Source organism: Plasmodium malariae, assembly GCF_900090045.1.
Source record: "Plasmodium malariae genome assembly, chromosome: 14".
Classification (NCBI taxonomy): domain Eukaryota; phylum Apicomplexa; class Aconoidasida; order Haemosporida; family Plasmodiidae; genus Plasmodium; species Plasmodium malariae.
The window spans coordinates 427,423-455,113 of record NC_041788.1 but is presented as its reverse complement, the minus strand read 5'-3'; the positions used below and the strand labels follow the sequence as shown (position 1 = coordinate 455,113).

At 23.3% G+C, this 27,691-nt stretch overlaps 12 protein-coding genes and 2 pseudogenes across 12 annotated transcripts, besides 2 other annotated features; all 14 read left to right on the top strand.

Annotated features, from left to right (window-relative positions):
- The first annotated feature begins 268 nt into the window (after positions 1-268).
- PmUG01_14017800 lies at positions 269-997 on the top strand (annotated as a pseudogene).
- Positions 269-997: a sequence feature (gamete antigen 27/25, putative, pseudogene).
- Positions 998-2,332: 1,335 nt separating this feature from the next.
- PmUG01_14017700 (gamete antigen 27/25, putative) lies at positions 2,333-3,064 on the top strand (the record flags this gene model as incomplete). The annotated part of the gene is made up of 1 exon (XM_029007721.1): positions 2,333-3,064. The coding sequence occupies one exon, from the start codon at positions 2,333-2,335 to the stop codon at positions 3,062-3,064; it is 732 nt and encodes a 243-aa protein (XP_028864082.1).
- A 1,311-nt stretch (positions 3,065-4,375) lies between these two features.
- Positions 4,376-5,092, top strand: PmUG01_14017600 (gamete antigen 27/25, putative; the record flags this gene model as incomplete). Its single annotated transcript, XM_029007720.1, has 1 exon — positions 4,376-5,092. One exon carries the CDS (start codon positions 4,376-4,378, stop codon positions 5,090-5,092), a length of 717 nt encoding a protein of 238 aa, XP_028864081.1.
- A 1,367-nt stretch (positions 5,093-6,459) lies between these two features.
- Positions 6,460-7,140, top strand: PmUG01_14017500 (gamete antigen 27/25, putative; the record flags this gene model as incomplete). The annotated part of the gene is made up of 1 exon (XM_029007719.1): positions 6,460-7,140. One exon carries the CDS (start codon positions 6,460-6,462, stop codon positions 7,138-7,140), a length of 681 nt encoding a protein of 226 aa, XP_028864080.1.
- A 1,507-nt stretch (positions 7,141-8,647) lies between these two features.
- Positions 8,648-9,193, top strand: PmUG01_14017400 (gamete antigen 27/25, putative; the record flags this gene model as incomplete). Its single annotated transcript, XM_029007718.1, has 1 exon — positions 8,648-9,193. One exon carries the CDS (start codon positions 8,648-8,650, stop codon positions 9,191-9,193), a length of 546 nt encoding a protein of 181 aa, XP_028864079.1.
- Positions 9,194-10,516: 1,323 nt separating this feature from the next.
- Positions 10,517-11,257, top strand: PmUG01_14017300 (gamete antigen 27/25, putative; the record flags this gene model as incomplete). Its single annotated transcript, XM_029007717.1, has 1 exon — positions 10,517-11,257. The coding sequence occupies one exon, from the start codon at positions 10,517-10,519 to the stop codon at positions 11,255-11,257; it is 741 nt and encodes a 246-aa protein (XP_028864078.1).
- A 1,343-nt stretch (positions 11,258-12,600) lies between these two features.
- PmUG01_14017200 (gamete antigen 27/25, putative) lies at positions 12,601-13,332 on the top strand (the record flags this gene model as incomplete). The annotated part of the gene is made up of 1 exon (XM_029007716.1): positions 12,601-13,332. The coding sequence occupies one exon, from the start codon at positions 12,601-12,603 to the stop codon at positions 13,330-13,332; it is 732 nt and encodes a 243-aa protein (XP_028864077.1).
- Positions 13,333-14,516: 1,184 nt separating this feature from the next.
- PmUG01_14017100 (gamete antigen 27/25, putative) lies at positions 14,517-15,299 on the top strand (the record flags this gene model as incomplete). Its single annotated transcript, XM_029007715.1, has 1 exon — positions 14,517-15,299. One exon carries the CDS (start codon positions 14,517-14,519, stop codon positions 15,297-15,299), a length of 783 nt encoding a protein of 260 aa, XP_028864076.1.
- Positions 15,300-16,537: 1,238 nt separating this feature from the next.
- PmUG01_14017000 (gamete antigen 27/25, putative) lies at positions 16,538-17,317 on the top strand (the record flags this gene model as incomplete). Its single annotated transcript, XM_029007714.1, has 1 exon — positions 16,538-17,317. One exon carries the CDS (start codon positions 16,538-16,540, stop codon positions 17,315-17,317), a length of 780 nt encoding a protein of 259 aa, XP_028864075.1.
- A 1,296-nt stretch (positions 17,318-18,613) lies between these two features.
- On the top strand, positions 18,614-19,306 carry PmUG01_14016900 (gamete antigen 27/25, putative; the record flags this gene model as incomplete). The annotated part of the gene is made up of 1 exon (XM_029007713.1): positions 18,614-19,306. One exon carries the CDS (start codon positions 18,614-18,616, stop codon positions 19,304-19,306), a length of 693 nt encoding a protein of 230 aa, XP_028864074.1.
- A 1,429-nt stretch (positions 19,307-20,735) lies between these two features.
- On the top strand, positions 20,736-21,119 carry PmUG01_14016800 (gamete antigen 27/25, putative; the record flags this gene model as incomplete). Its single annotated transcript, XM_029007712.1, has 1 exon — positions 20,736-21,119. One exon carries the CDS (start codon positions 20,736-20,738, stop codon positions 21,117-21,119), a length of 384 nt encoding a protein of 127 aa, XP_028864073.1.
- A 1,639-nt stretch (positions 21,120-22,758) lies between these two features.
- On the top strand, positions 22,759-23,378 carry PmUG01_14016700 (annotated as a pseudogene).
- Positions 22,759-23,378: a sequence feature (gamete antigen 27/25, putative, pseudogene).
- Positions 23,379-24,705: 1,327 nt separating this feature from the next.
- Positions 24,706-25,692, top strand: PmUG01_14016600 (gamete antigen 27/25, putative; the record flags this gene model as incomplete). Its single annotated transcript, XM_029007710.1, has 1 exon — positions 24,706-25,692. The coding sequence occupies one exon, from the start codon at positions 24,706-24,708 to the stop codon at positions 25,690-25,692; it is 987 nt and encodes a 328-aa protein (XP_028864072.1).
- A 1,542-nt stretch (positions 25,693-27,234) lies between these two features.
- Positions 27,235-27,663, top strand: PmUG01_14016500 (gamete antigen 27/25, putative; the record flags this gene model as incomplete). Its single annotated transcript, XM_029007709.1, has 1 exon — positions 27,235-27,663. One exon carries the CDS (start codon positions 27,235-27,237, stop codon positions 27,661-27,663), a length of 429 nt encoding a protein of 142 aa, XP_028864071.1.
- Between the last annotated feature and the right edge of the window lie 28 nt (positions 27,664-27,691).

The following is a 27,691-nucleotide window of genomic DNA, read 5'->3' as shown; positions in this document are numbered from 1 at the left end:
TTGTTAATTATAAAAGAATATACGTTTTAAAGAGAATAAAAAATATTTTATTCCTTTGATTTAAACAATTAAGTTGTATTCTATTATATATATTCATCGTTGAATATTATATATATATTTTTTACATATTGCTATAGAATATTTTTAAGAAAAATGTAATAAAGATGTTAGTTAATTATTTTTGAGTATATTACTATTTTTAGAAAATAATAAATTTACCTTTATTTGCATATTCCTTAATTATTTGTTTACAATTTTATTCTTCGACATGAATATATACATCATTTTACTAAACAATATTTTAGTTATACATGCATTTATTAAGAGCTCTGCTGAATGCTTGAAGAAGGAATATCCTCATCATATTAAATTAAGAACAGGACGGAGCACATCAAAATGCCCATATACATTAATTTATAAACATTTGCAGAATAGTGCTCTTCGAAAAGATGTTATAACACTTTCAGATCTAGAGTTTTATTCAACAATTGATTTTTTGTTTAGACAATTATTGCATAACCCACGCATACAAGATAAAACAAACAAACAAGAACTATTTTCAAAAATAATTGATTATAATATTGATTTCCCTATTATTTATTTTAAGCGATACCTTGGATATAGTTTTAAGGATGACACATCCATGAAAAAATGCATTGATAGAATAAAACGGCGTCTTAATTTCATTGTTATTGAAGGCATCATAACAGAGGAATATTGAGTACAAGCTCAGAAATATTTCTGGATTGAACAAAGAGTAATGGAGGAAATGTCTCTAAAGGTATTTAATGAAAAAACTGAGAATGCAAGAACGAATATGTGTAAAAATGAAGTTGAAATAAAGAATCTTATAAGTAAATTAGAAAGAGGTAGGAGCATAAAGTTATCAGAAGGTATGATAGCTAATACTGTAAGTACTATTAAGGACTTCCTTCTTGATGTATTAAGAAAACCAGAAACTACAGAAAAATCCAAAGATTTTACCAAAAAAAACTGAAGGTGCACTGCATTAATCAAGTATAAACTCTCAACGAAAACTCCACATGTGATAAAAAGAACTGATTGCAGATGATGATTTTCATGTCACTTTAAATAATTTATACACCATTATTCTTCTGTTAATAACTTAGTATATTTCCAATAATTAACTAAAATATATGTTCAAATATTGGTACTAAAGTATTTTTTTCTTTTATCGTTTCTTATCTCTTTTGTATATATTTTGTATTATTATATCTGCATTAACGTGGGAAGAGAAATGTTTAAGGAGTAGAACATACGAAATTATTTTCTTCGTTCATGTATATAAAGTGAACTTTTTTGCTGAAAATAGATTTATATAATTGTATAGTTTATTTAGTTGAACTTTTTTCCTTATATATCATTTGTTATTAACCGCATTATTTGTTCCATTTCATTTAGAGTCTTTTTAATTGTTAATTATTCGTTTTTAGTTTTTTCGTAACATATATTGAAGTAAATTAGACTTTTTGCATTTAAATAAAAAAAACAGAGCGTTACATAGTTTCTTATTAAACTTAAATGTATTTTTTTTAAGAAATTAAAAAAAATGGATCCAAAAAAATTCAATTTTTTTGAACATATATGATGTTATTTTATCCGTATTTAATAGTTTATAAATAATATATTTCATCAAATAATAAGAGAATAGGCGATAACAAATACGTAATTTTACTATGCTATATACAAAAAATAGAACTATAATATTTAAAGATTAGCAATAACTATTTAAAAGTAAAATATTGTATGTTCTCTTTATACATTTCGGAATACTTCGTAAGTAAAATGGAAATAATATATGTATAAATGCAATCAACGTCCAATAAAAAAAGTATTAATAATTTAGATTTAAAATTTAGAACGAAAAAAAAATAATTATGTATATTTTTCGTTTTATATTAATAAAGGAATGTTAATTTATAGTAAAAAAATATTTATTTTTTGAAAGTTTTTTTAAGATCTGTATTTTTATAAGAAAACGATATAGAAATATAAAAAAAAAAAAGCATTTCTTATGATTTATATAATATTCTTAATTATAATTGCATTTTATTGTTAATTATAAATGAATATGCAATTGAAGCAAAATAAAAAATATTTTATTCCTTCAAACTAAGTAATTACTTAGTATATTATATAAATTCATCGCTGCATAATATATATATTTTTTTACGTATTACTGTAGGAATATTTATAAATAATAAAATAAGCATGTTAATTATCTTTGAGCATTTGAATATTTTTCGAAAATGATAAATTTATTTTTATTTACACATTCCATAATATTTCCTTTTTGAATTTATTCTTCGACATGAATATATATATATTTTTGCTAATCGAAATTTTACTAATACATGCATTTATTAAGTGCTCTGCGGAATGCGTAAAGGAAACTTACCCTGATCATATTGAAAAGATAACAACACGTAACAGAGGAGAATGCCCATATAAATTAATTTATGAGCATCTGCCGAATGGTACTGTAAGAGAAGATGTTATGAAACTTGCAGATTTAGAGTTTCAAGCAACAGTATATTTTTTGTTTATAGTATTACTAGCTTATATGAAACATAGAAAAGATAATACAAATAAACAAGAACTATTTTCAAAAATATGCTATTCTGAAGTTGAAACGACTATTGATTATTTTATACAACACTTTGGAAATCGTTTTAAGGATAAGAGATCCAAGGATAAATGTATTGATAGAATAATAAGGCGCCTTAATTTTATTGTTATTGAAGGTATTTTAACAAAGGATTATTGCGAAAGAGCTCAAAAGTATTTCTGGATTGAACAAAGAGTAATTGAGGAAATGTCCGTTAAGGTATTTAAAGAAAAAACTGATGACAAGAAAAGGAATATGTGCATAAACGAACTTGCAATAAAAAGTCTTATAAGCAAATTAGAAAGAGGTAGGAACATAAAACTATCAGATGGAATGATAGCTAATACTGTAAGTACAGTTGAGGATTTCCTTCTTGATTTATTAAGAGAAGCCGAAATTAATAAACCATCCAAGGAATCACTTAAAAAAGAATGAAGTTCCTTTTGATAAATCAAGTAAATCCCTTCAATGAAAAACCCTACATGTGATAAAAATATGCTGATTGCGAATTTTGATCTTCATGTCATTCTGAATAATTTGTACACTACTATCTTACTATTAATAACTTGATGTTTTTCCTAACTCTTATTAATGTATATAAATAATTTTTGGTTTTAAAGGAAGTTTTTCACGACCCTGGTATTTTTTTTATGTATATTTGGTATTGTTATACCTGGATTAAGGTGGTAAGGGAATAAGGAAGTGGTAGAACATAAGGTATTGTTTTTTTTTCATATATATAATGTTTACTTTTTTGATGAAAATAAATTTATATATTTGTATGGTTTATTGAATTGAACTTTTTCTTTTTTTTATCATTTGTTATTAACTATATTATTTTTACCATTTCTTTTTGAGTCTTTGTAATTGTTAATTATTTGTTTTTATTTTTTTTTTAACATATGTTGAAGTATAATTTTTTTTTAAAAAAAAAAAATGCAAGGCGTTATATAGACCCTTATTTAACTTACATATGTTATAAGTAAGGAAAATTCATATAAGATTAAATTTTTTTTGTATATATATAAACTTAATTTTTTCTAATTTCTTTGTTTATAAATGATATATATCACTTGGTAATTCGTGAAGAGGATATAAGTAATACGTAATTTTAGTATACTGTAGAGAAAAAATATAACAGTAATATTTAAAGATACGAAAAAACAATTTGAAATTAAAATGTTGTAAGTTTTGCTTGAATATGTCAGAATATTTCTCCAGTAAAATGGGAATAATTTATATATAAATTGCATCTATCGTGGAATAAATAAGGAATAAGAATTAAAATTTAATAACAAAAATAATTAATAATGTATTTTTTTCATTTTTTTTTTAAAAAGAATATAATTTATACTAAAAAAAAATATTTTTTTATCAAGCTTTTTCATGATTTATATTTATATAAGTATAAGATATAGAAATATAAAAAAGAAAATATATCTTATGATTTGTATAATAGTGTTATGCGTAAATAAATTTTTTTTTTGTTAATAATAAATGATTATGCATTTTAAACAAAATAAAACTTATTTTATTTTTTTAATCTGAACAATTAAATTCTATATTATATACATTAATCTCTGAATTATATATATATTTTTTTACATATTGTTTTAGAATATTTACAAATAATTTAATAAACATGGAGGTAAATTATTTTTGAGCATTTTCATATTTTTAGAAAATAATAATTCTATTTTTATTTACATATTCCATAATTTTTCATCTACAAATTTATTGTTCGAGATGAATAAATGTATGTTTTTTTTAAAATTCAAAATTTTCGTTTTATATGCATTTATTAATTGCACTGGTGGATACTGGAAAAGAACTCTTACTAGATCGGGGAAGTGGGCTACAGTATCTTATGAATTTATACCTTATTACAAATTTGATTATACTCATTTTCCGGGTGGCAAAGTTAGAAAAGAAGTTAAGGAACTTGGAGATGTAGAGTTTGATGCATCACTTCACGTTTTATCTAGGTTATTACATTATCGTCACCGTAAGAAAGAAATATTTGACATACTTGAGGAAGGTTCTATAATTTCATCGGTTCTCTCAGAATATCAAGAGAAGAAAAAATATAATTTTAAAGATATCACATCAAGGGAACACTGTGTTAACAGAATAAAAACCCGTCTTATATATATTGTAATTGAAGGTATTTTAACAAGAGAATACTTAGAATTAGCTAAAAAGTATTTTTGGATTGAACAAAGAGTAGATGAAGAAATGTCTGTTAAAGTATTTAATCAAAAAACTGAGAAGGCGAGAACGAAAATGTGTAAAAATGAAGTTGAAATAAAGAAACTTATAAGTAAATTAGAAAGAGGTAAAAGCGTAAAACTATCAGAAGGAATGATAGCTAATACTGTAAGTACAGTTGAGGACTTTCTTCTTGATGTATTAAGAACTTCCAAAGAAGAAGTGGCATCCAATGATTCTACCAAAAAAAATTAAAGTTACACTTTATTAATCAAGTAAAAACTCTCAACGTAAACTCTACATGCGTTAAAAAAAACTGATTTCGGTTGTAGATTTTTATGTTACTCTGAATAGTGTTTACACCACAATCTTTCTATTAATAATTTAAAATTTTTTTTCATCATCTTTTTAATTATATAAATAATTATCGGTTCTAATGTTTGGTTTTTTCTTATAGCTTCTTCTATCTTTTGTACATATTTTATATTATTATACCTGCATTCAGGTGCAAGAAAAATATGGAATTGGTAGTACATACGAAGTGTTTCTTTTAGTGCATATATATAATGTGTACATTTTTGCGAAAAAAAATTCATAAATTTGTATAGCTTATTTAATTGAAGTTTTTTCTTTATATTCCATTCGTTATTAACCACACTATATGTGTTACATTTAATTCATATTCTTTTTAAATGTTAATTACGAGTTATTAGTTTTATAGTATGTTGAACTATAATTTGTAATAAAAAAAAAATAAATAAATAAAAAGTAACGAAGTTCCTTATTTAACCTAGATATGTTTTATGATATAAAACAAAATAGATGTAAAAATATTGAATCTTTTTGTATATTTATAGAGTTATTTTTTCCTGTTTTAATTGTTTCTAAATAATATATTACGTAGTAATAATTGAACTGGTCATAAATAATACGTAATTTTATTATTTATAGCCAATAAAATATAGTCATAATCTTTAACATTTAGAAATAACTACATAAAAGTAAAATATTTTATGTTTTACTTGTATATTTCTGAATGTTTCATTTAGTAGAATGTGAATAATATATGCATAAATGGAATCAATTGTGAAATAAAAAAAGTAATAATAAAGAATTAAAATTTAAAAAGAAGAAAATTCATGTATATTTTTGTTTTTATTTTAGAAAAACAAAATTAAGTTATAGTAAAAAATTTTTTTTTTTTCAAGTTTTTTTATGATTTATATTACTATTTATACAAGGTATAGAAATATAGAAAACACAAAAATATATCTTATGATTTGAATAATGTAATTAAATATAAATGAACGTTGTTGTTGTTGATCATAAATGAATATACATTTGAAACAAAATAGAAAGTATAACATTAAATTAAACAATTAAGATATATTCCATTATATACCTTCATCGCTGAATATTATTTGTATTTTTCTACATATTGCTGTAATATATTTATAAAAAAATGTAATAAACATGTTAGTGCATTAAGTGTGAGTATTTGCTTATCTTTAATAAATAATAAATTTACTTTTATTTACATATTTAATAATTTTTCTTCTAAAAATTTTATTATGAATATATATACGATTTTACAAATCCAAATTTTGGTTATACATGCATTTATGAAGTGCTCTGCTGGATGCATAAAGACGGTTTTTCCTTCTAATGTTGAATCGAGAAGAAGACATTACACTGGAGAATACCCATATTCATTATTTTATAAACGTTTTCCTGGTGATAATGTTAGAGAAGATGTTATGAAACTTGCAGATGTAGAGTTTCAAGCAACAGTATATTTTTTGTTTATAGTATTACTAGCTTATATGAAACAAAGAAGAGATAAAAGAACTAAACAAGAACTATTTTCAAAAATAAGCTATTATAATGTTGAAACGACTATTGATTATTTTATACAACACTTTGGAAATCGTTTTAAGGATAAAAAATCCAAGGATAAATGTATTGATAGAATAATAAGGCGCCTTAATTTTATTGTTATTGAAGGTATTTTAACAAAGGATTATTGCGAAAGAGCTCAAAAGTATTTCTGGATTGAACAAAGAGTAATTGAGGAAATGTCCGTTAAGGTATTTAAAGAAAAAACTGATGACAAGAAAAGGAATATGTGCATAAACGAACTTGCAATAAAAAGTCTTATAAGCAAATTAGAAAGAGGTAGGAACATAAAACTATCAGATGGAATGATAGCTAATACTGTAAGTACAGTTGAGGATTTCCTTCTTGATTTATTAAGAGAAGCCGAAATTAATAAACCATCCAAGGAATCACTTAAAAAAGAATGAAGTTCCATTTGATAAATCAAGTAAATCCCCTCAACGAAAACCCTACATGCGATAAAATACACTAATAGTAATTGTTGATTTGCATGCTACTCTGAAAAATATATACACCACTATTTTTGTATTAATAACTTGGTGTTTTCCTAACACTTATTAAGATATATATAAATAATTATCGATTCTAATGTTTGATTTTCTCATATCATTTCTTCCATCTTTTTACATATTTTTTATTATTATACCTGCATTAAGGCGCAAGGAAAATTTGGAATTAGTACAACATACTAATTGTTTTTTTTAGTATATATATATAATGTGTACTTTTTGCTGAAAATAAATTTATGTGTTTGTATAATTTATTTAAATGAACTTTTTTCTTTATATTTCACTTGTTTCAAAATACATATTTTATTATATTTGATTATCAGACTTTTTAGTTGTTAATCGCGTGTTTTTAGTTAATCGTAGCGTATGATGAAGTAAACTATAATATTTTTATATGGGAAAAAAAAAAAAATTTATAGGGTTAAATAGTTTTCTATTTAACTTAGATATGTTCTATAATATTAAAAAAAATGGATGTAAAAAAATTGAATTTTTTTGTATATTTATAAAGTTATTTTTTCCTAGTTTAATAATTTATAAATGGTATATATGATCTGTTAATAAGTAAATGGGTGATAATAAATAAGTAATTCTTTTATGCTATTAGCAAAAAATATAACTATAATATTTAAAGTTTAGCATTAACAACATAAATGTAAAATGTTCTATGTTATGTTTATATGTATCAGATTATTTCATTAGCAAAACGGAAATAATATAAAGAGAAATGGAATATATCGTGGAATAGAAAAAGTAATAATAAATAACAATTAAATTTTAACAAGAAAAAATTTAATTATGTATATTTTTGGTTTTATATTAAAAAAAGAAATTAATTTATAATAAAAAAAATTTGTTTTAAGTTTGTTCAAGATCTATGTTACTATTGTAACATAATGTAGAAATATATATCTTACATTTTATATTATATTATTATACATATGCGAACTTATTTTGTTAATTGTAAAGGAATATTTATTTTAAACAAAAGAAAAAATATTTCATTTCTTTAAACTAAGCAATTACGTTGTTTTATGTTATACAAATTCATAGCTGAATATTTTATATACTTTTTTACATATTGCTGTGCAGTATCTATAAATAATATTATAAATATTTTACTGAATTATTTTTGAGCATTTACTAATTTTTAAAAAATGATAAATTTATTTTTATTAAGATATTCCATAATTTTTCTTTTACAAATTTATTGTTTGACATGAATATATATATCTTTTTACTAGTACAAATTTTAGTTATACAAGCATTTATTATATGCTCTGCGGAATGCGTAAAGGAAGTTTATCCTCCTGATGTTGAAAAGAGAACAAGGCGTAACACAGCAAAATGACCATATGAATTAATTTATAAACATTTGCCAAATGGTACTGTTAGAAAAGACGTTATGAAACTCGTTGATCTAGAGTTTCATTCATCAACTGACTTTTTGTTTAAAGCATTATTGTCTTATAATAGAGGCATACAAGGTAGTACAAGCAAGAAAGAGCTATTTTTAAAAATATGCTATGAAAATATTGAAATCTCTATTGATTATTTTATGAGACATCTTGGATATCATTTTAAGGACAACATATCCAAGAATAACTGTATTGATAGAATAATAAGGCGTCTTAATTTTATTGTAATTGAAGGTATTTTAACAGATGAGTATTGCAAACGTGCACAAAAATATTTCTGGATTGAACAAAGAGTAATTGAGGAAATGTCTATTAAGGTGTTCAATGAAAAAAGTACCGACGCGAGTACGAAAATGTGTAAAAATGAAGTTGTAATAAAAGATCTTATAAGCAAATTAGAAAGAGGTAGGAGCATAAAACTATCAGAAGGAATGATAGCTAATACTGTAAGTTGTGTTAAGGACTTCCTTCTTGATTTATTAAGAAAACCCAACACAAAAGAAGAATCCAAAGATTCTCCCAAAATAAAATGAATTTCCACTTCATAAATGATGTAAACCCCCCAACGAAATATCCATATATGATAAAAAAAACTGATTGCAGATGCTGAATGCTATATAACTCCAAATAATGTATACACTACTATTTTTTTATCAATAACTTGGTGTTTTTGCTAACTCTTATTAAAATATATAAATAATTATCCGTTCTAAAGTAAAATTTTCACTTCTGTCTTTTTTTTATATATATATATATTTTGTGTTCTTAAACTTGCGTTAAAGAAGAAAGGGAAACTTCAGATGTGTTGAATTTTTTATGTATTATTATCGTACATTTATATAATGTACAATTTTTCCTTGAAAATATATACTTTTTTTTAGTGTAATTAATTGAACTTTTTTAACTATACATCCTTTTTTAACCACACAAAATTTAAGGAATTCCTCCTTTGTTTCTTTTAATTGTAAATATTACATTTTTAAAAATTCGTAATCTATGTTAATGTAAAATGTAATTAATAAAAAAAAAAAAAAAATAGTACGTTCTGCTATTTATTTTTTAATGTATATTAATTAGTACGACATCAAACAAAATGAAAGCCAAAAGATTCAATTTTTTTGGCTTATGAAGGATTTTTTTCCTTATTGTTAATGAACGATATATTCTAAGTAGTAATGAGTGAAAGGGATATAATTCATTTTTAATTACATTATACTATATGGAAAAAATAGGGGTATAACTTTTCTAGTAGAAATACATCTTTTTAAAAGAAAAAAATTATGTATTTTGCTATTTTTTATGAACACGTTTTTCTTTAGAAAACGAGAATAACATATATTAGCATCTATGGTAAAATAAAAAGAGTCATAATTATGAATTTATATTTACAAAATAAAAAGTCTAATATTGTATTTTTGTTTTTTTTTTTTTAAAAAAAGTAAATGATTGCAAAAATATATATATATATAAATATATATATATTTTTTTTTTATAAATTTTTCGAGCATATTATTTTACAATTAAAAATGATTGAGATATATTAATATATAACCACTTATTTAGCGTTTTATATATTGATGTTATATATGAATAAATATTTTTGTTAATTATAAAGGAATCTAAATTTTAAATAAATTAAAAAATATTTTAATTTGTTGAAGTTACTATATTTTATTAATATAAATAAAATATATGAATGTATATTGGAAACGTTTTATGCATTACTGTAGAACATTTATAAATATATTACATAATAGGCATTTTATTTTATAGCATTTGCTTAATTTTAAGGAAATAAAATATATATTTTTATTTACTTATTCCCGAATTTTTCTTCCAAAAATTTTTTATTCTCCATGAATATATATTCCTTTTTACAAATCCAATTTTTTGTCCTGTACGCACTTCTTAAGTGCATTGCTAGATGCGAGAACAGTTATTCCTATGATGCTTCAACGCAAACAGCATGTCACAAATTTGAATCTCCGTATGAATTTACATATGACCATTTGGCGATTGGCCCAATTAGTGAAGAAGTTAAGAAACTTGGAGATGTAGAGTTTGATACTTCAATTTCCATTTTGTATGTTTTACTGCATTTTGGCACAGATAAGAAAATGTTATTGCATAAAATAAATAACACTGATATCGTTTTATTGCATCTTCGAGAATTTGAATTTAAGTACAGATATCAATTTATTGATAAAGTATCCAAGGAAAACTGTATTAGTAGAATAAAAAGGCGTCTTGATTTTATTATAAAGGATGGTACTTTATCAGAAGAATATTGCAAACAAGCTCAAAAATATTTCTGGATTGAACAAAGGGTGGATGAAGAAATGTCTCTTAAGGTAGATAAGGAAAAAACTTATGATGAGAAATCAGAAATGTGTAAAAATAAAGATGAAATAAAAAAATTTATAAATGTTTTAGAGAAAGGTAGAGGTATAAAACTATCAGAAGAAATGATAAAAAGTACTGTAGATACAGTTGAGGACTTCCTTCTTGATGTATTAAGAACATCCATGATAGATACAGACTTTGACTTCATGAATGAGATGAATGCTCCAGAGCAGTACAGCATGTGGAATTTTTAATGAAAATTAAATTAGTAATAAGAAAGATTCTTAAATATATAGGATGATCACGCTTTCTTATAATGATGTGTACACCCGTATTTTTCTATTAATTTAAATTTCTTAACACGTTTTAAAATATATAAATAATTATCGATTTTAAAGTATGTTTTTCTCATATATTTTGATTTTTTCATTAAAGATATTTTGTTTTAGTAAGCGTGCATTAATGATATGAAGAAACTATCAGAGTTGTAGAACGTTTGACGTATTTTTGTAGTCTGTTCATATAATGCGTAATTTTATATAGATAACAGATTTATACATTTATAGAGTGTATGTAAACTGTACTTTTTTCACGATACCTCGTTTTTTAACCATATAAAATTTGGTGAATTTCGTTTTGTGATTTTTAATTTTTAATTTTTAATTTTTAATTTTACATTTTTAATAATTTGCACATTAAATTGATGTAAACCGTATTTAATGAAAATAAAAAAATAAAATAAAAAAAGAGTAATACTTTCTGTTATTTATTATTTAACGTAGATATATAGTATGACTTTAAACAAAATAAAAGTCATAAAAATGAATTTTTTGTGCTTATAAAGGGATTTTTTCCTTATATGTTTAGAAACGATATATTTTACGTAGTGATAGATGATGGTGAATAGTTTAAGCGTAATTTTATTATACATTACAGAAAATATATAGATATAATTTTTTGCTCAGATATGACTATTAAAAAAAATAAAAAATTTTATATTTTGCTAGACTATTTCTTTACATAAAACGCGAACAATATATATAAGCGGCATCATTGTGCAGTAAAAGCAGTCATAATTAAGAAGATAAAAGTAAAAAAAAAAAGAAAAATTAAAAATGTATTTTTGTTTTTCTTTAAAAAAATAGGAAGGATAATAAACATAAAATATATATATATATTTTATTTATTTTTTTTTTTTTCAAAATTTTTTAAAGATACCATTTTACAACTAAAAAGAAAAAAGATATATTAATATATTACAACAAATCTAGCGATTTATATTACTATGTTATAAATGAACCATTTTGTAAATTATGAAAGAATCAAAATTTTAAACAAACTAAAAAATATATTCATTAATCTTTTGAAGTTGCATTTTATTATATGAATTAATAAATTTATATTAGATATAATTTATCCATTGCTGAGGAATATTTATAAAAATATTACATATGGGTGCACTATTTTAGATCATTTGCTTGATTTTTGAAAATAATTTAATTTTATTGTTCTCCCTAATTTTTCTCCAAAAAATTTATTATTCGCCATGAATATATACACGTTTCTACAAATCCAAATTTTTATACCATTTGCACTTATGAAGTTCGTTTCTTCAGCCTGGACCAGACAGTATACTACTACTCGTAATGGATGGACAACAGTACATGTGGTATATGAACCTCCTTACGAATTCAAATATAAGAATTTACAGAATGGCGCACTTAGAAAGGAAGTTAAGGATCTTGGAAATGTAGAGTTTCATGCAACACTTGATGTTTTGTATAACTTTAAGTTTCCTTATAGAGGTAAAAAAAAAATATTTGAAATGATAAAAAAAAATTATTACTTTCTAGGTAGTCTTCTAAGATTTTTAAGCACGTATGGATATAATTTTAAGGATGAAATATCCAAGGAAAATTGTATTAATAGAATGATAAAGCGTGTTACATATTTAATAAGGGAAGGTGTTTTAACGGATGATGCATATTGCGAAGAAGTTAAAAAAGTTTTATGGATTGAACAAAGGACAGATGAGGAAATGTCTGTTAAGGTAGATAAGCTAGAAAGTGAGGAAGCGAAAGATCAAATGTGTCATAATAAAGTTGAAATTAAAGATCTTATAAGTAAATTAGAAAAAGCTAAAGCCTTAAAACTATCAGAAGGGATGATTGAATGCATTGTAAGTACAATTGAGGATTTCCTCCTTGATGTATTAAGAACATCCAAAGAAGATGTACCATCTAAAAACTCACACGAAAAGAGTGAAAACAAACAAAATAAATCAACTAAATCGATGAATGAAAACTCGGCTACTGATAATAAAAATTGATTAAAGATTTAAATTGTAAAACCACACATAATGATTTGTATCCATCTATTTTTCTATTAATTGTTCAAAGTTGTTTTTTAACGTCTGGAAATATATAAATAATTATTTGTTTTATTTTAATAATTTGATATATTCCCTCCTCTTTTTTTATAGATATACTGTTTCATTTAACATGCATTAATTAGTAAAAAAGAAATAGCAAAGCAGTAGCATATTTGATATATATTTGTAGTTTATTTGTATCATGTTTAATTTTTTGGTGAAAATAAATTTATTCATTTGCATTGTATTTAATTGCTGTTTTTTTATGCACCTTCTTTTTTAAATTACTGATTATATTTTATTTCTTTTGTCTTTTTAATTTTACATTTTTATGAATTTGTAACAAATCTTAAAGTAAAATGGTAGTTATTCACTAAAAAAAGAAAAAAATTTAAACTTTCAGTAGTTTTTTATTTAAAATATATATATCGTCAGATATGAAACAAAATAAAAGCAAAATAATTGCAATTTTTGTATTTATGAAAGAAGTCATTCCTTTTTTGTTGATAAATGATATATTTTACTTAGTAAATGGTTAAGGGGGAAACGTTAATATGTATTTTTTTTATATTATACAGAAAAAATATGCTTACTATTTTCTATAATTAGAAATATTGATTTAAATGAAAATTGTATGTTTTGATAGTAATTTGTTCTTTATTAATATGTAAATAATATATACAAATGGAATGGATCGTGATATAAAAGAAGTCAGAATAATTATGAATTTTAACTTAAAAAGAGAAAAAAAATTAAAAATATATTTTTGTTTTTTTTTTCTTATTTTGTTTTTCAAAATTTTTTAAATATATTGTTTTACAACTAGAAAGAAACAAAATATATTAGCACATACATATAAATCTCTCGATTTATATAATTCTTTTTTATATGGAACATTTAGTAAATTATAAAAGAATCAAAATTTTAAACAAATTAAAAAATATATTCATTAATCTTTTGAAGTTGCATTTTATTATATGAATTAATAAATTTAGATATAATTTATCCATTGCTGAGGAATATTTATAAAAATATTATATATGGGTGCACTATTTTAGATCATTTGTTTAATTTTTGAAAAAAATAAATTTATTTTTATTTATGTTTACCCATATTTTCTTTACAAAAATTTTTTATTCTCCATGAATATATACACGTTTCTACAAATCCAAATTTTCATAAGATTTGTACTTATAAAGGGCGGTTCTGTACCCTGGACCAAACAGTATATTACTTGGCGTAATGGAATAGCAACAGTGCATGTGGAGTATCATCCACCCTATGAATACAAATATAAAAACATAGAGAGTTGCCCAGTTAGCGTAGAAGTTAAGAAACTTGGAAACGTGGAGTTTCATGCAACACTTGATGCTTTGTATAACTTAAAGTATCTTCGTATATCTAAAGAAGAATTATTTGATATGATACAGAAGGGAGCTTACATTCCAGGTAGCCTTTCAAGATTTCAACAGAAGTATGAATATAGTTTCAAGGATGAAATATCTAAAAAACACTGTATTAGTAGAATAAAAAAGCGTCTTAATTTTATTGTAATTGAAGGCATTTTATCAGATGATGAATATTGCGAAGAAGTTAAAAAAGTTTTATGGATTGAACAAAGGGTAGATGAGGAAATATCTGTTATCTTAGATAAGCTAGAAAGTAAAGAAGAGAAAGATCGCATGTGTCGTAATGAAGTTGAAATTAAAGACCTTATAAGTAAATTAGAAAAAGCTAAAGCTTTAAAACTATCAGAAGGGATGATTGAAAACACTCTAAGTACTATTGAGGACTTCCTTCTTGATATAGTAAGAACGTACAAAGGAGAATTACCATCTAAAGATGCCTACGAAAAGAAAGAAGGCAAACATAATAAGCCAAATGAACACCCCAAAGAAAACGCAACTACTCATAAGAAAATTTGATTTGTAATTTAAACTCTAGTGCCACACGTAATATTTTGTACCCATTTATTTTTCTATTAATTTAAAAAAATAAAATTTTAAGCGTATGAGAATATATAAATAATTATTCGTTTTAAAATAAACTTCTCAAATATTTCCTCTTCTTTCTTTTTATATATATACTGTTTCCTTAAACATGCATTAATGAGTCTAAAGGAATATCTAAGCGGTAGAATGTTTGATGTATATTTGTAGTTCATTTATATTATTTGAAATTTTTTTGTGAAAATAAATTTATTCATTTGTAGAATATATAATTGAACTTACTTCTTTATGCATTATTTTTATTTTTTAATTTACATATTTTATTTCATTTATTTTTATGTCTTTTTAATTTTTAATTTTATATTTTTATGAATTTGTTATATATGTTGAAGTAAAATTGCAGTTATACACTAAAAAAAAATAAAAAACCAAAACTCTTGGTAGTTTCTTATTTAAACTAGATATACATTTACATATGAAGCAAAATGGAATCAAAAAAATTCAACTTTTTTTATTTATAAAAGAAGTATTTCCATTATTGTTTATGAGCAATATATTTTACTTAGTAATTGGCGAAGGGTGTATAGCTAATGCTTATTTATTTTATACTATACAAAAAAAAAATATATATTTTTTTTTAGCTTAAAAATACTTATTTAGAAGAAAAATACTGTATGTTTTAATAGCAAATTGTTCTTTAGTGGAATGGGATTAATATATATAAAAGGTATGCATCATGTAATAGAAGAAATCAGAATAATTATGAACTTTACATTAAAAAGAATAAAAAAATTTTAAATGTATTTCTCTTATTTTTTAGAAAAATATTAATAAAAATAAAAATACATATTTTTTGTTTTCAATATTTTTTAAACATACTATTTTACTACAAAAAAATAACAACATATATTAATATATAAGTACAAATATAGCGATTTATATAAATCTGTTATAAATGAATTTATTCTGTAAATTATGAAAGAATCTAAATTTTAAACGAATTAAAAAATATTTTATTTAATCTTTTGAAATAGAGGTTTATTATATGAATTAGCGAAGGTATATTAGATATAATTTATCTATTGCTATGTAGCATTTATAATAATATCGCAGTAGATGCATTATTTTAGAGCATTCATTCAATTTTTGAAAATAATAAATTTGTTTTTATTAATATTAACCCAAAACATTTTCCCAAAAGTTTATAATTGGGCATGAAAATATATACGTTTTTACAAATCCAATTTTTAATTTTATGCGCATTTATTAAGTGTTCTGGTCCCTGGACCAAAAGGATTGTTACTAAGAAGGGTAATTCAACAACAGTAACTTATATATATGATCCTCCCTATAAATACAAATATAAGAATTTACAGAGTGACTCACTTAGAGAAGAAGTTAAGGATCTTGGAAATGTAGAGTTTCATGCAACACTTGATGCTATGTATAACTTTAAGTATCCCTATAAAGGTAAAAAAGAAACACATAATATGATAGACAAAAATTTTTATACTACAGGCAGTCTTGACAGATTTCAAAGCAAGTATAGATATCATTTTAAGGATAAATTATCCAGAGAAAAATGTATTAATAGAATAAAAAAGCGTCTTAATTTTATTGTAATTGAAGGTGTTTTAACGGATGATGCATATTGCGAAGAAGTTAAAAAAGTTTTATGGATTGAACAAAGGACAGATGAGGAAATGTCTGTTAAGGTAGATAAGCTAGAAAGTGAGGAAGAGAAAGATCGCATGTGCCTTAATAAAATTGTAATAAAAGATCTTATAAGTAAATTAGAAAAAGCTAAAGCCTTAAAACTATCAGAAGGGATGATTGAATGCATTGTAAGTACAATTCAGGATTTCCTTCTTGATTTAGTAAGAATACCCAAAGAAGAAGTACCATCTAAAAATGCACGCGAGCAGAGTGAAGGCAAAGTGCATAAACCAAATAAAGCCCCCAGTGAAAACTCGACTACTCACGAGAAAAATTGATTTATGATTTAGATTGTAGAACCACATGTATTAATTTTTTCCTATATATTTTTGTATTAGTTTAAAAAAAATTTTTTTTAACATCTCTGGAATTATATAAATAATCCGTTTTAATGTAAACTTCTCATATATTCGCTCTTCTCTTTTTTATGAATATGATGTTTTCTTAAAAATGCATTAATGATTAAAAAAAATATCAAGGAGATACAACGTTTGATGTATATTTGTAGTTCATTGATATAATGTATAATTTTTTTGGTTAAAATAAATATGTACATTTGTAGTATATTTAATTAATATTTTTTTTCTTATACATGTTTTTCTTTTAATTACACAATTTTATTGCGTTTGTAGTCTTTAATTTTACATTTTTATGAATGTGAAACATATTTTGAAGTAAAATGGAAGTTATAGAACAAAAAAAAAAAAATCAAAGCTTTCAATAGTTTATTATTTAAATTAGTTATATAATTAGTATTTAACAAAATAGAAGCAAAAAAATTGCAATTTTTGTATTTATAAAAAAGGTTTTTCCTTTTTTGTTTATGAAATATATATTTTAATTCGTAGTATGTGATAGTGGTATATTTAATACCAATTTTTTTTATATTATATAGAAAAAATATACTTATTTTTTTATCTTAGAAATCATTATGTAAAAGGAATATATTATATGTTTTGTTTGAAATTTTTTGTTTATTGTTAAGGGAATAATATGCATAAACGGAATGTATCGTGCAATAAAAGAAGTTAGAATAATTAAGAATTTAATGTTAAAAACAAAAAAATTAAAAATGTATTTTCGTTTTTGTTTTTTTTCTAATAAAAGGAAAGTTTATGAACACAAATATATATATTTTTTTTTATTTCAAAATTTTTTAAAAGTTACTATTTTACAACTAGAAAGAAACAAGGTATATTAACATAAGACAATTAGTCTAGCATTTTATATTATACTATTATGTATGAATGAAAATTCTTGTTAATTCAAAAAGAATCTAAATTTTAAATAAATTAAAAAATATTTCATTTAATCTGTTGAAGTTATATTTTATTATAAGAATTAATGGATGTTTATTAGATATATTTTATTTATTTCTGTGGAATAATTATAGAAATATCACATATAGTTGTATTATTACAGAGAATTTGAGCAATTTCAGAAAATAAAACAGTTGTTTTTATTTATTAGAGAATTTTTCTTCTAAAAAATTGTTGTTCGTCATGAATATATACACCTTTTTATTCATCCACTTTTTCGTCCTATGCACACATATTAAGTGCGCCTCTGCAAGTATGAAGAACGGTGAATCAAAGGAACAGAGTTTAAATTCAGAAAATTCCCCACCTCATGTATACAAATATGATCTATTGAAGATTGGCCCAGTCAAAGAAGAAGTTAAGAAACTTGGAAATATAGAATTTCTTGCAACAGTTGACTTTTTGTATTATTTATTGCAGTATGGTACAGATAAAGCAAAAATATTTCATATGATGGAGGATCCTGGAAATATTTTAAATGTTGTTAAACAAATTGAATTGATGGAAGGATGCAATTTTAAGGATACCACATCCAGGAATAAGTGTGTTAGTAGAATAAAACGGCGTCTTAATTTAATCGTAATTAAAGGTATTTTAACGGAAGAATATTGCGAACAAGCTATAAAATATTTTTGGATTGAACAAAAAGTAGATGAGGAAATGTCCCTTAAGATAGATAACCAAAAAAGTCAGAAGGAGAAAGAAGACATTTGTTATAATGAAACCGAAATAAAAAGACTTATAAGTGTTTTAGAAAAAGATAAAAATATAAAATTTTCTGAAGAAATGATTGAAAATACCATAATTACAATTGAAGATTTCCTTCTTGATGTTTTAAGAATAACCATAAATGAAGAACCCATGAAAATACCCGAAAATCCTGAAGATCAACCACGTAGACCATATGAATCCCTTAAAGAAAACTCGATTACTGATAGGAAAAACTGACTCACTACTGGGATAACCAAATCACTCGTTATAATGTGTACACCACTATTTTTCTATTAATAATTCAAATATTTTTGTAACACGCTTTAAGATGTATGAATAATTATTTGTACTTAAGGATGCTTTTCTCTTATGTTCTCTTCCAATTTTTATGCATAATTTATTTTTATCTTTGCATTAAAGCGATACGGAAAATATGGATGAGGATAGATCTTTTGAGGCACTTTAATTCATATATATATTATGCAATTTTTTGTTGAAAATAAATTTATAATTTTGTATAGTTCTTTTAATTGTTCTTTTTTCTTCGTGCATCATTTTTTTTTAACTACATAATTTAATGCATTTTTTTATGACTCCTTTTAATTATGAATTTTACGTTTTTACTAATTCGTAACTTATGTTAACGTGAAAATGTATTTTTTTTATGCATAAAAAAAAGTAGATATATGATATGTTCTCTCTTTTGACCAAGATATATAAAAAGATATTAAATAAATTAGATGAAAAAAAAATTAAATTTTCTATATTTATAAAATATTTTTTTCTTTTGTTTATAAACTCTATATTTCTCTTAATAATCAGTGAAGTAATATAATTAATGCGTAGTTTTTTTTTTACTATGAGGAAAAAATGCAGCTATAATTTTTGAATCTTACAAAAAATTATTCAAAAGAGAAAATGGTTGTATCTCTTGCTGGAGTATTTCAGCATAATTGATCTTTAGTAAAACAAGAATAATTTATATTAAAGGCATCTATTAAGGAATAAAATTATAATAATTAAGAATTTAAATTTAAAAGGCACAAAAAAATTAATAATGAATTTTTTTTTTTTTTTTATTCTATTTTTCAAAATTTTTCAAACATACCATTTTAAATACAAAAATTAAAAGGGATATATTAATATATAAAACCATTAATTTAGCAATATATATATAATACTGATATATATAAATGAACCCTTCTTTTAATTATGAAAGAATGAGTTTTCAACTAAATAAAAAATATTTTATTCCTATAATCTATTGAAATTCTTGTATTATACTATAGAAATTTTTATCTCTGAATAGCATATATATTTTTTTAAGTACTCTATAGTTTATAGATAATATAACGCATCAATAAGTGCATTATTTTAGAGAATTTGGAATACTTTTAGTATATAAACTTATTTTTATTTACATACTAGATAATTTTCCATCTATAAATTTATTATTAGTTATGAATATATAAACGTTTATACAAATCCATATTTTCGTCATATACGCACTTTTTATGTGCTTTGATGGATGCATGAACGAAGAAGAATCTAACATAGAGGAGCGCATAACAGTTAGAGTGGGTGATAAGAACTACGAATACAAATGATTATTATAAGAGTGGCCTCCTTAGAGAAGAAATTAAGAAACTTGTAAATGTAGAGTTTAATGCATCAATTGACCTTTTGTATCAATTATTGCCACATGGTGCTAATAAAAAAAAAAATATTTAGTGAAATAGAGAAAACCGAAAATATTTTAAAAGTTTTACGAGGATTTGAAAAAAAGTATGAATATAAATTTGTTGACGAAGAATCGAAGAATAACTGTGTTAACAGAGTAAAAAAGTGTCTTAATTCAATCGTGATTGAGGGTGTTTTAAGAGAGAAATATTGCAAACAAGCTCAAAATTATTTTTGGATTGAGCAAAGAATAGATGAGGAAATGTCCGTTAAGGTAGATAAGCAAAAAACTGATGAAGGTAAAAGGATAATGGGTAATGACGACGATGAAATAAAAAGACTTTTATGTATTTTAGAAAAAGAAATATAAAATTACCAGATTGAATTAAAGACAGTACTGTTATTACAATTGAAAACTTCCTCAATAATGTAATAAGAAGTAAAAAATAATTTTACAATCCTAAAGTTTACCCATTAAACCAGAAGATCCAGGTAGTAACAGAACTACTGACAAGAAAAGGGAATGCAAGTTCTTCCTTTCCTATCCATTCCGAATAATATATATAATGCGAGTATCCTATTAATAATTTAAACTTATTTCTAACACGTCTTAAACTACATAAATAATTGTGAGGGTTAAATAGTTTTTTTTATATCTGTATATCTCTATTTTTTAAACATGTATAATACACGGTTAAACCTTCATTGAGAAGATATTATAAATATCAAATTTATGGAATATTTGACATATGTTTATAGTCCATATTTCTATAATTTGTGAGTTTTCCTTAAAAATAAATTTATTCTTTTGAATTGTATTTAATTGATATGTATTCATTATACATTCTTTTTTAACCACATATATTTTTTTTGAATATCTTATTGAGTCATTTTAATTGTGAATTTTATGTTATGAATTCGTAACTTAAGTTGAAGTGAACTGTAGTTATTTAATAAAAATAAAGAGTTATAGATTTCTCATATCTCTTGTTTAATATAGAAATATAGTAAGATAATAAGAATAGAACAAAAAAAATAGTAATTATTTGTCTTTATAAGGGAATTTTTTCCTTTTCGAAGTGCTTTTAAACGATATGAAGAAATATAACTGTAATTTTGCATTTTATAAAGGAATGTTTTCCTTTTCTAATTGTTTATAAAGGATATATTTTCTTGTCTATAAATAGGTGAAGGAGATATATCTAATGCATAATTTTATTTTACTATACAGTAACTGTACTGATATAATTTTACTTGCCTAGAACTATCCATTTAAAAGAAAAATGTTAATTACATTACTAGTATATTTCAGAATATATCTTTAGCGAAACCATAATAATATATATAATAGGCATCTATCATGGAATAAAAAAACTTACAATAATTAAGAATTCAAATATAAAAAGAAAAAAAGTTAATAATTCATTTTTGCTTTTTTAAAAAAAATGAAAATTAATTCATAATAAAAAAGAAAATCATTTTTTTTTCCTTTCAAAAATTACTAAACATAATATTTTACAATTGAAACAAGGCTTAGAAATATGGAACAACATATATAATTTACATATTATGGTTTCATCTAAATGAATTCTATTCATAAATCATGAATAATTATAAATTTTAAGAATATTAAAAATATATTTTATTTCTTTAAAATACTGAAGTCTTTATTTTATCATTTAAATTTATTGCTGCATTCTAGTTAATTTATTTACCTACTATTGCAGAATGTGTACACATATAAAACATTTAAGTGCATTATTTTAGAGAATTTTGCTTAATATTCTTAAATAAAAAAAATTTATTTTGATTCATGTTCTTCCTAATTTTTCTTTTACAAATTTATTGTTAGCCAAGAATATGCATACCTTTTTACAAATCCATGTTTTCCTCTTATACGCAATTATTAAATGTGCAGCTGGAAATTCAGAGCACCTAATACTAGACATAATGGAATGGTAACATTTCATAATTATTAAAAGCTTTCCTATGACTACTTGTATGATTATATGATGACTGGTCAAGTTACAGAGATTAAAAAACTTGGAAATGTAGAGTTTAATGCATCAACTGACTTTTTGTGCTAATTATTAATATATGGTGCTGATAAAGGAAAAATATTTTATAAATTAGAGAAACCTGGAAATATTTTATATATTTTTGAATAAATTCCAGTGACGTATGGGTATGAATTTAATGATGACGAATACAGGAATAACTGTATCATTAAAATAAAAAAATGCCTGAGTTTTATTGTAATTGAAGATGTTTTAACAAAAGAATATTGCAAGCAGGCTGAGAATTTTTTTTGGATTAAACAAAGAGTTAATGAGGAAATGGCTCTTTTTCTAAATAAGCAGAAAAGTTAGGAGAAAAAAGGAATGAGCAAAAATAAATCTGAAATTAAAAGGTTCATATGTGTTTTGGAAAAAGGTATAAGTATAAAACTTTCAGAAGAAATGATATACAATAATGTTACTACACTTGTGTCCTTCCTTTTAGATGTTTTAAAATAATCCAAAAAAAGTACAATGTAAACAGTCACCCGAAAAACATGAAGACAAACCTCATAAAAATAGTGAACCCCCTTATGAAAACTCGATTAATGATAAGAAAAACCGATTCATAACTTAGATTGCAAAGCCAACTTATAATGTGTATATCACTATTTTTCATTCAATAATTTAAAGTTTTTTCCTAACAATTTTTAAAATATATAATATGTCGTACGTGTTAAATTACTTTTTTTCTCTTTTCGTTGCTCTTTTTTTTTTTTTTTTTACATATTTATGTTCAGTTTGAATTAAAGCAGCACAGAAAATATAAATGTGCAGAGAACTTTTGAATTTTTTTTTATTTCACTTATATAATGTGTAGTTTTTCATTAAGAATATATTGATACATTTGTATAGTATATTTAACTTTACTTTTTTCATAATGCATTTTATTTTTTAACAAAATAATATTTTATTGCATTTCTTTGAGTTTTTTTAATCTTGAATTTTATGTTTTTAAGAATTTTTAAAGTAAGTTCGAAGTGCACTCATTTAATAAAAAATGAAAAAAGAGCAATAAGGTCTTTTATTTCTTATTTAACCTAGTTATTTACTACTATATTACTGAAAATGGAATCAAAAAAATAGTAATATTTGTATTTGTAAAGGAATTTTTTCCTTTTCCAATTGTTTATAAACTATATATTATTTTTATCTAGTTAAAACGAAGTGCAGACATTTAATGCACAATTTTATTATATCATAAAGAAAAATACAAGTGTAATATATCTAGTTCAGAAATATATAAAGGAAAAATGTTATATATTTTGCTCGCATTTTTGAGCTTATTTTTTTTTTGGAAAAACTAGAATAATATATATAAAATAAATATATGTTGAAATAGAACTCATAATAAATTAAGAATTTAAACTTAAAAAAAAAAAAAAATTAATGTGTTTTTATTTTTTTTTTTAAATTGTAATTAATTTATGACACAAAAAAAAAAAAATTTTATTTTTATTTTAAATTTTAAGATTCACTTAAGAATTTAAACGAAATAGGGGATACATCAATATAAAACTACATATCTTATTATATATATAAGAGTGTAATACATAAACTTTTTTCTTAACCATAGGAAAATATAAATTTTAAACGAATTTTAAAAAAAATATTTTTCCTTTAAACGAATAAAAGTTTTATATTTTATTGTATTAATTTTATTACTGTGTATTATATATTTTTACATACGCCCGGAAAGTTTATAAATAAAATAAATCATACGTATAAGTGCATTGCATTATTTTAGCACATTTGCTTTTAGAAAATAATAAATTTATTTTTATTTGCGAATTCCTAAATTTTTAAGGAACAAATTTATTGTTCGCTATGAATATATATACATTTATGCAAATCCAAATTTTTGTTATATACGCACTTTTTAAGTGCGCAGCTGGATGCATGAAGGAAGCCGAGAAGAAGGGACTAAATTTAAAAACAGAAAATGCTTTACCTTATGCATATACATATGATCATTTGAAGAATGGCGGAGTTAAGGAAGAAGTTAAGAAACTTGGAGATGTAGAGTTTCATGCTTCAAATGACATTTTGTATAAATTATTGCCAAATGGTGCTGATAAAGCAAAACTATTTTTAGAAATTGAGAAAACTGAAAAGATATTAGAAATTCTTAATGAATATGAAGGTAAGTATGGATATAAATTTGTTGACGACGAATCCAAGAATAACTGTGTTAGCAGAATAAAAAGACGTCTTAATTTGATTGTAATGGAAAACATTTTAACAGAAGAATATTGCAAACAAGCACAGAAATATTTTTGGGTTGAACAAAGATTAGATGAGGAAATGTCTGCTAAGGTAGATAAACTAAAAACAGAGGAAGAGAAAAAGAAAATGTGTCATAATGCAGCTGAAATAAAAAAACTTTTAGGTTCTATAGAAAAAGGTAGAAGTGTAAAACTTTCCGAAAAAATGGTAGATGGTGTTGTTAGTTCAGTAGAGAATTTCCTTCTTGATGTATTAAGAACATCCAAAATAGTAGTACCATCCAAGGTCTTACCCGTAGCACCCGAAGATCCAAGCCATAAAAAATCAGAAAAACCAAGTCATTTTGAACCTTTAGATCCAATATATTTTAATCCAGAAGATCCGAGCCATAAAAAATCAGAAAAACCAAGCCATTTTGAACCTCTAGATCCAATATATTTTAATCCAGAAGATCCAAGCCATAAAAAATCAGAAAAACCAAGCCATTTTGAACCTCTAGATCCAATATATTTTAATCCAGAAGATCCAAGCCATAAAAAATCAGAAAAACCAAGTCATTTTGAACCTCTAGATCCAATATATTTTAATCCAGAAGATTCAAGCCATAAAAAACCTGAAGTTAAAGAAAAAGAAAACTCGACTACTGAAGATAAAAACTGATACCAGATTTTCATCGCTTCTCCTCTCGGCATAATGTATAGAGCATTATTTTTCCATTAATATTTTAATGATTTTTTCTTGAACGTCCTTAAATATATATAAATAATTGTGAGTGCTAAATAATTTTTTTCTCGTTGAGCCCTTTTTTTTATACGAGTAGTATGTAATTAAGTTTGTATTAAAAAGTTAATGAAAACGTTTAAGTGTTAGAACTTTTGTAGTATTCTTGTTCCCCATATGTATGTGTGTACGTTTTCGTTAAAAGAATTTTTAAATTGTAAAGTACTAAATTGAACATTTTGTTCTCCATAAATAGTTTTTTAACCATATGGTTATTTATTTACAGTTCTTTGAGTTTTTTTAATTGTGAATTTTAATTTTTTACATGTTCGTAACTAAAGTTGAAGTTAAATTAAATGCAGTTAAAATAATAAAAAAAAAAAGACAGAAAAGCTCCATAGTTTTTTTATTTAACATAGATATATAGTACTATATTAAACAAAGTACGAATAAGAATAATAAGGCAATTTTTTTTTTTTTTAAATGAATTATTTTTTTTTAATTGTAAATAAAATACATATTTTGCCAAGTAATGGATTAATGTGTATGATGTGTAATTTTATTATCCATGGAGAAAATATATTATTTAAATTTTATGGATTATAAGTATTTAAAATAAAAATACTGTAAAATTTACTATTTTTTTTGAGCATATTTTTTTAGATATAAGGGAAATAATTATATATAAGCCGAATCTATCGATTAATAGAACTCATTAATAATTTTAATCCCAAAAAAAAAAAAAAAATTAATGTACTTTTAATTTTTTTTTTTTAAAAACAATATTAATTCATAACAAAAATATATATATATATATATATATATATATATATATATTTTTTTTAAATATTCAAAAATATTATTGTGCTTTTAAAATTAAAGAAGATATTGAAATAGAAAACGATATATCTCATGATTTATACAATATAATTATAAATGAATAAACATTTTAATGAAAGCATAAAAGAAAATAATTTTACAACGAATTAGAAAACATTTTATTTCTCCAATCATTTAAGGATATATTTTATTATATATTTTTTGTTGGTGTGTATATTAGATGCCTTTATTTTACCTGTTACTTTGGAATATTTATAGCTAATATAATGCACATTTAAGTATATATTTCTTTTGGAGAATTTTCCTTTAGAAAATAATAAATTTATTTTTACTCATTCGTATTCTCGAATATTTGTACTGTCTACGAATTAATTAGTTGCCATGAATATATATACCTATTTACAAATCCAAATTTTCTTTATGCGTGCACTTACTAAGTGCGCTGCTGGAGACATGAAGGAACGTCCATTTAAGGGATAAGCTGCAAAAACACATACTAAGGATAAGAAGAAGAGTGAATACAACTATGAATACTTTAAGGATGATGTTACAGAAGAAGCTAAGAAACTGGGAAATGTAGAGTTTAATGTATCATTTGACCTTTTGTATCAATTATTGCTATATGGTGCTGATGAAGCAAAAATGTTTTTAGAAATAGAGAAAACCGAAAATATTTTAACAGTTTTACGCGGATTTGAAAAAAAGTATGGATATAAATTTGTTGACGACGAATCCAAGAATAACTGTGTTAGCAGAATAAAAAAGCGTCTTAATTCATTTGTGATTGAAGGTGTTTTAACAGAAGAATATTTGAAGCAGGGCGAAATTTTTTTTTGGATTGAACAAAGAGTTGGTGAGGAAATGTCTGTGAAGGTCTACAGTGCGAAACAGTATCCAGATAAAAGAAAAATGTGTTACAATAAAAATGAAATAAAAAAAGTTAAAAATGATTATGAAAAAGAAAAATGTATCAAATATTCACCGGAAATGATCCATAATAATATAGTTACAGTTGGGAGCTTCCTTGTTGATATACTAAGAGAATCTACATTCATACGATCAAAATACTAATATGAAAGTCCTGAAGATCAAGACCATC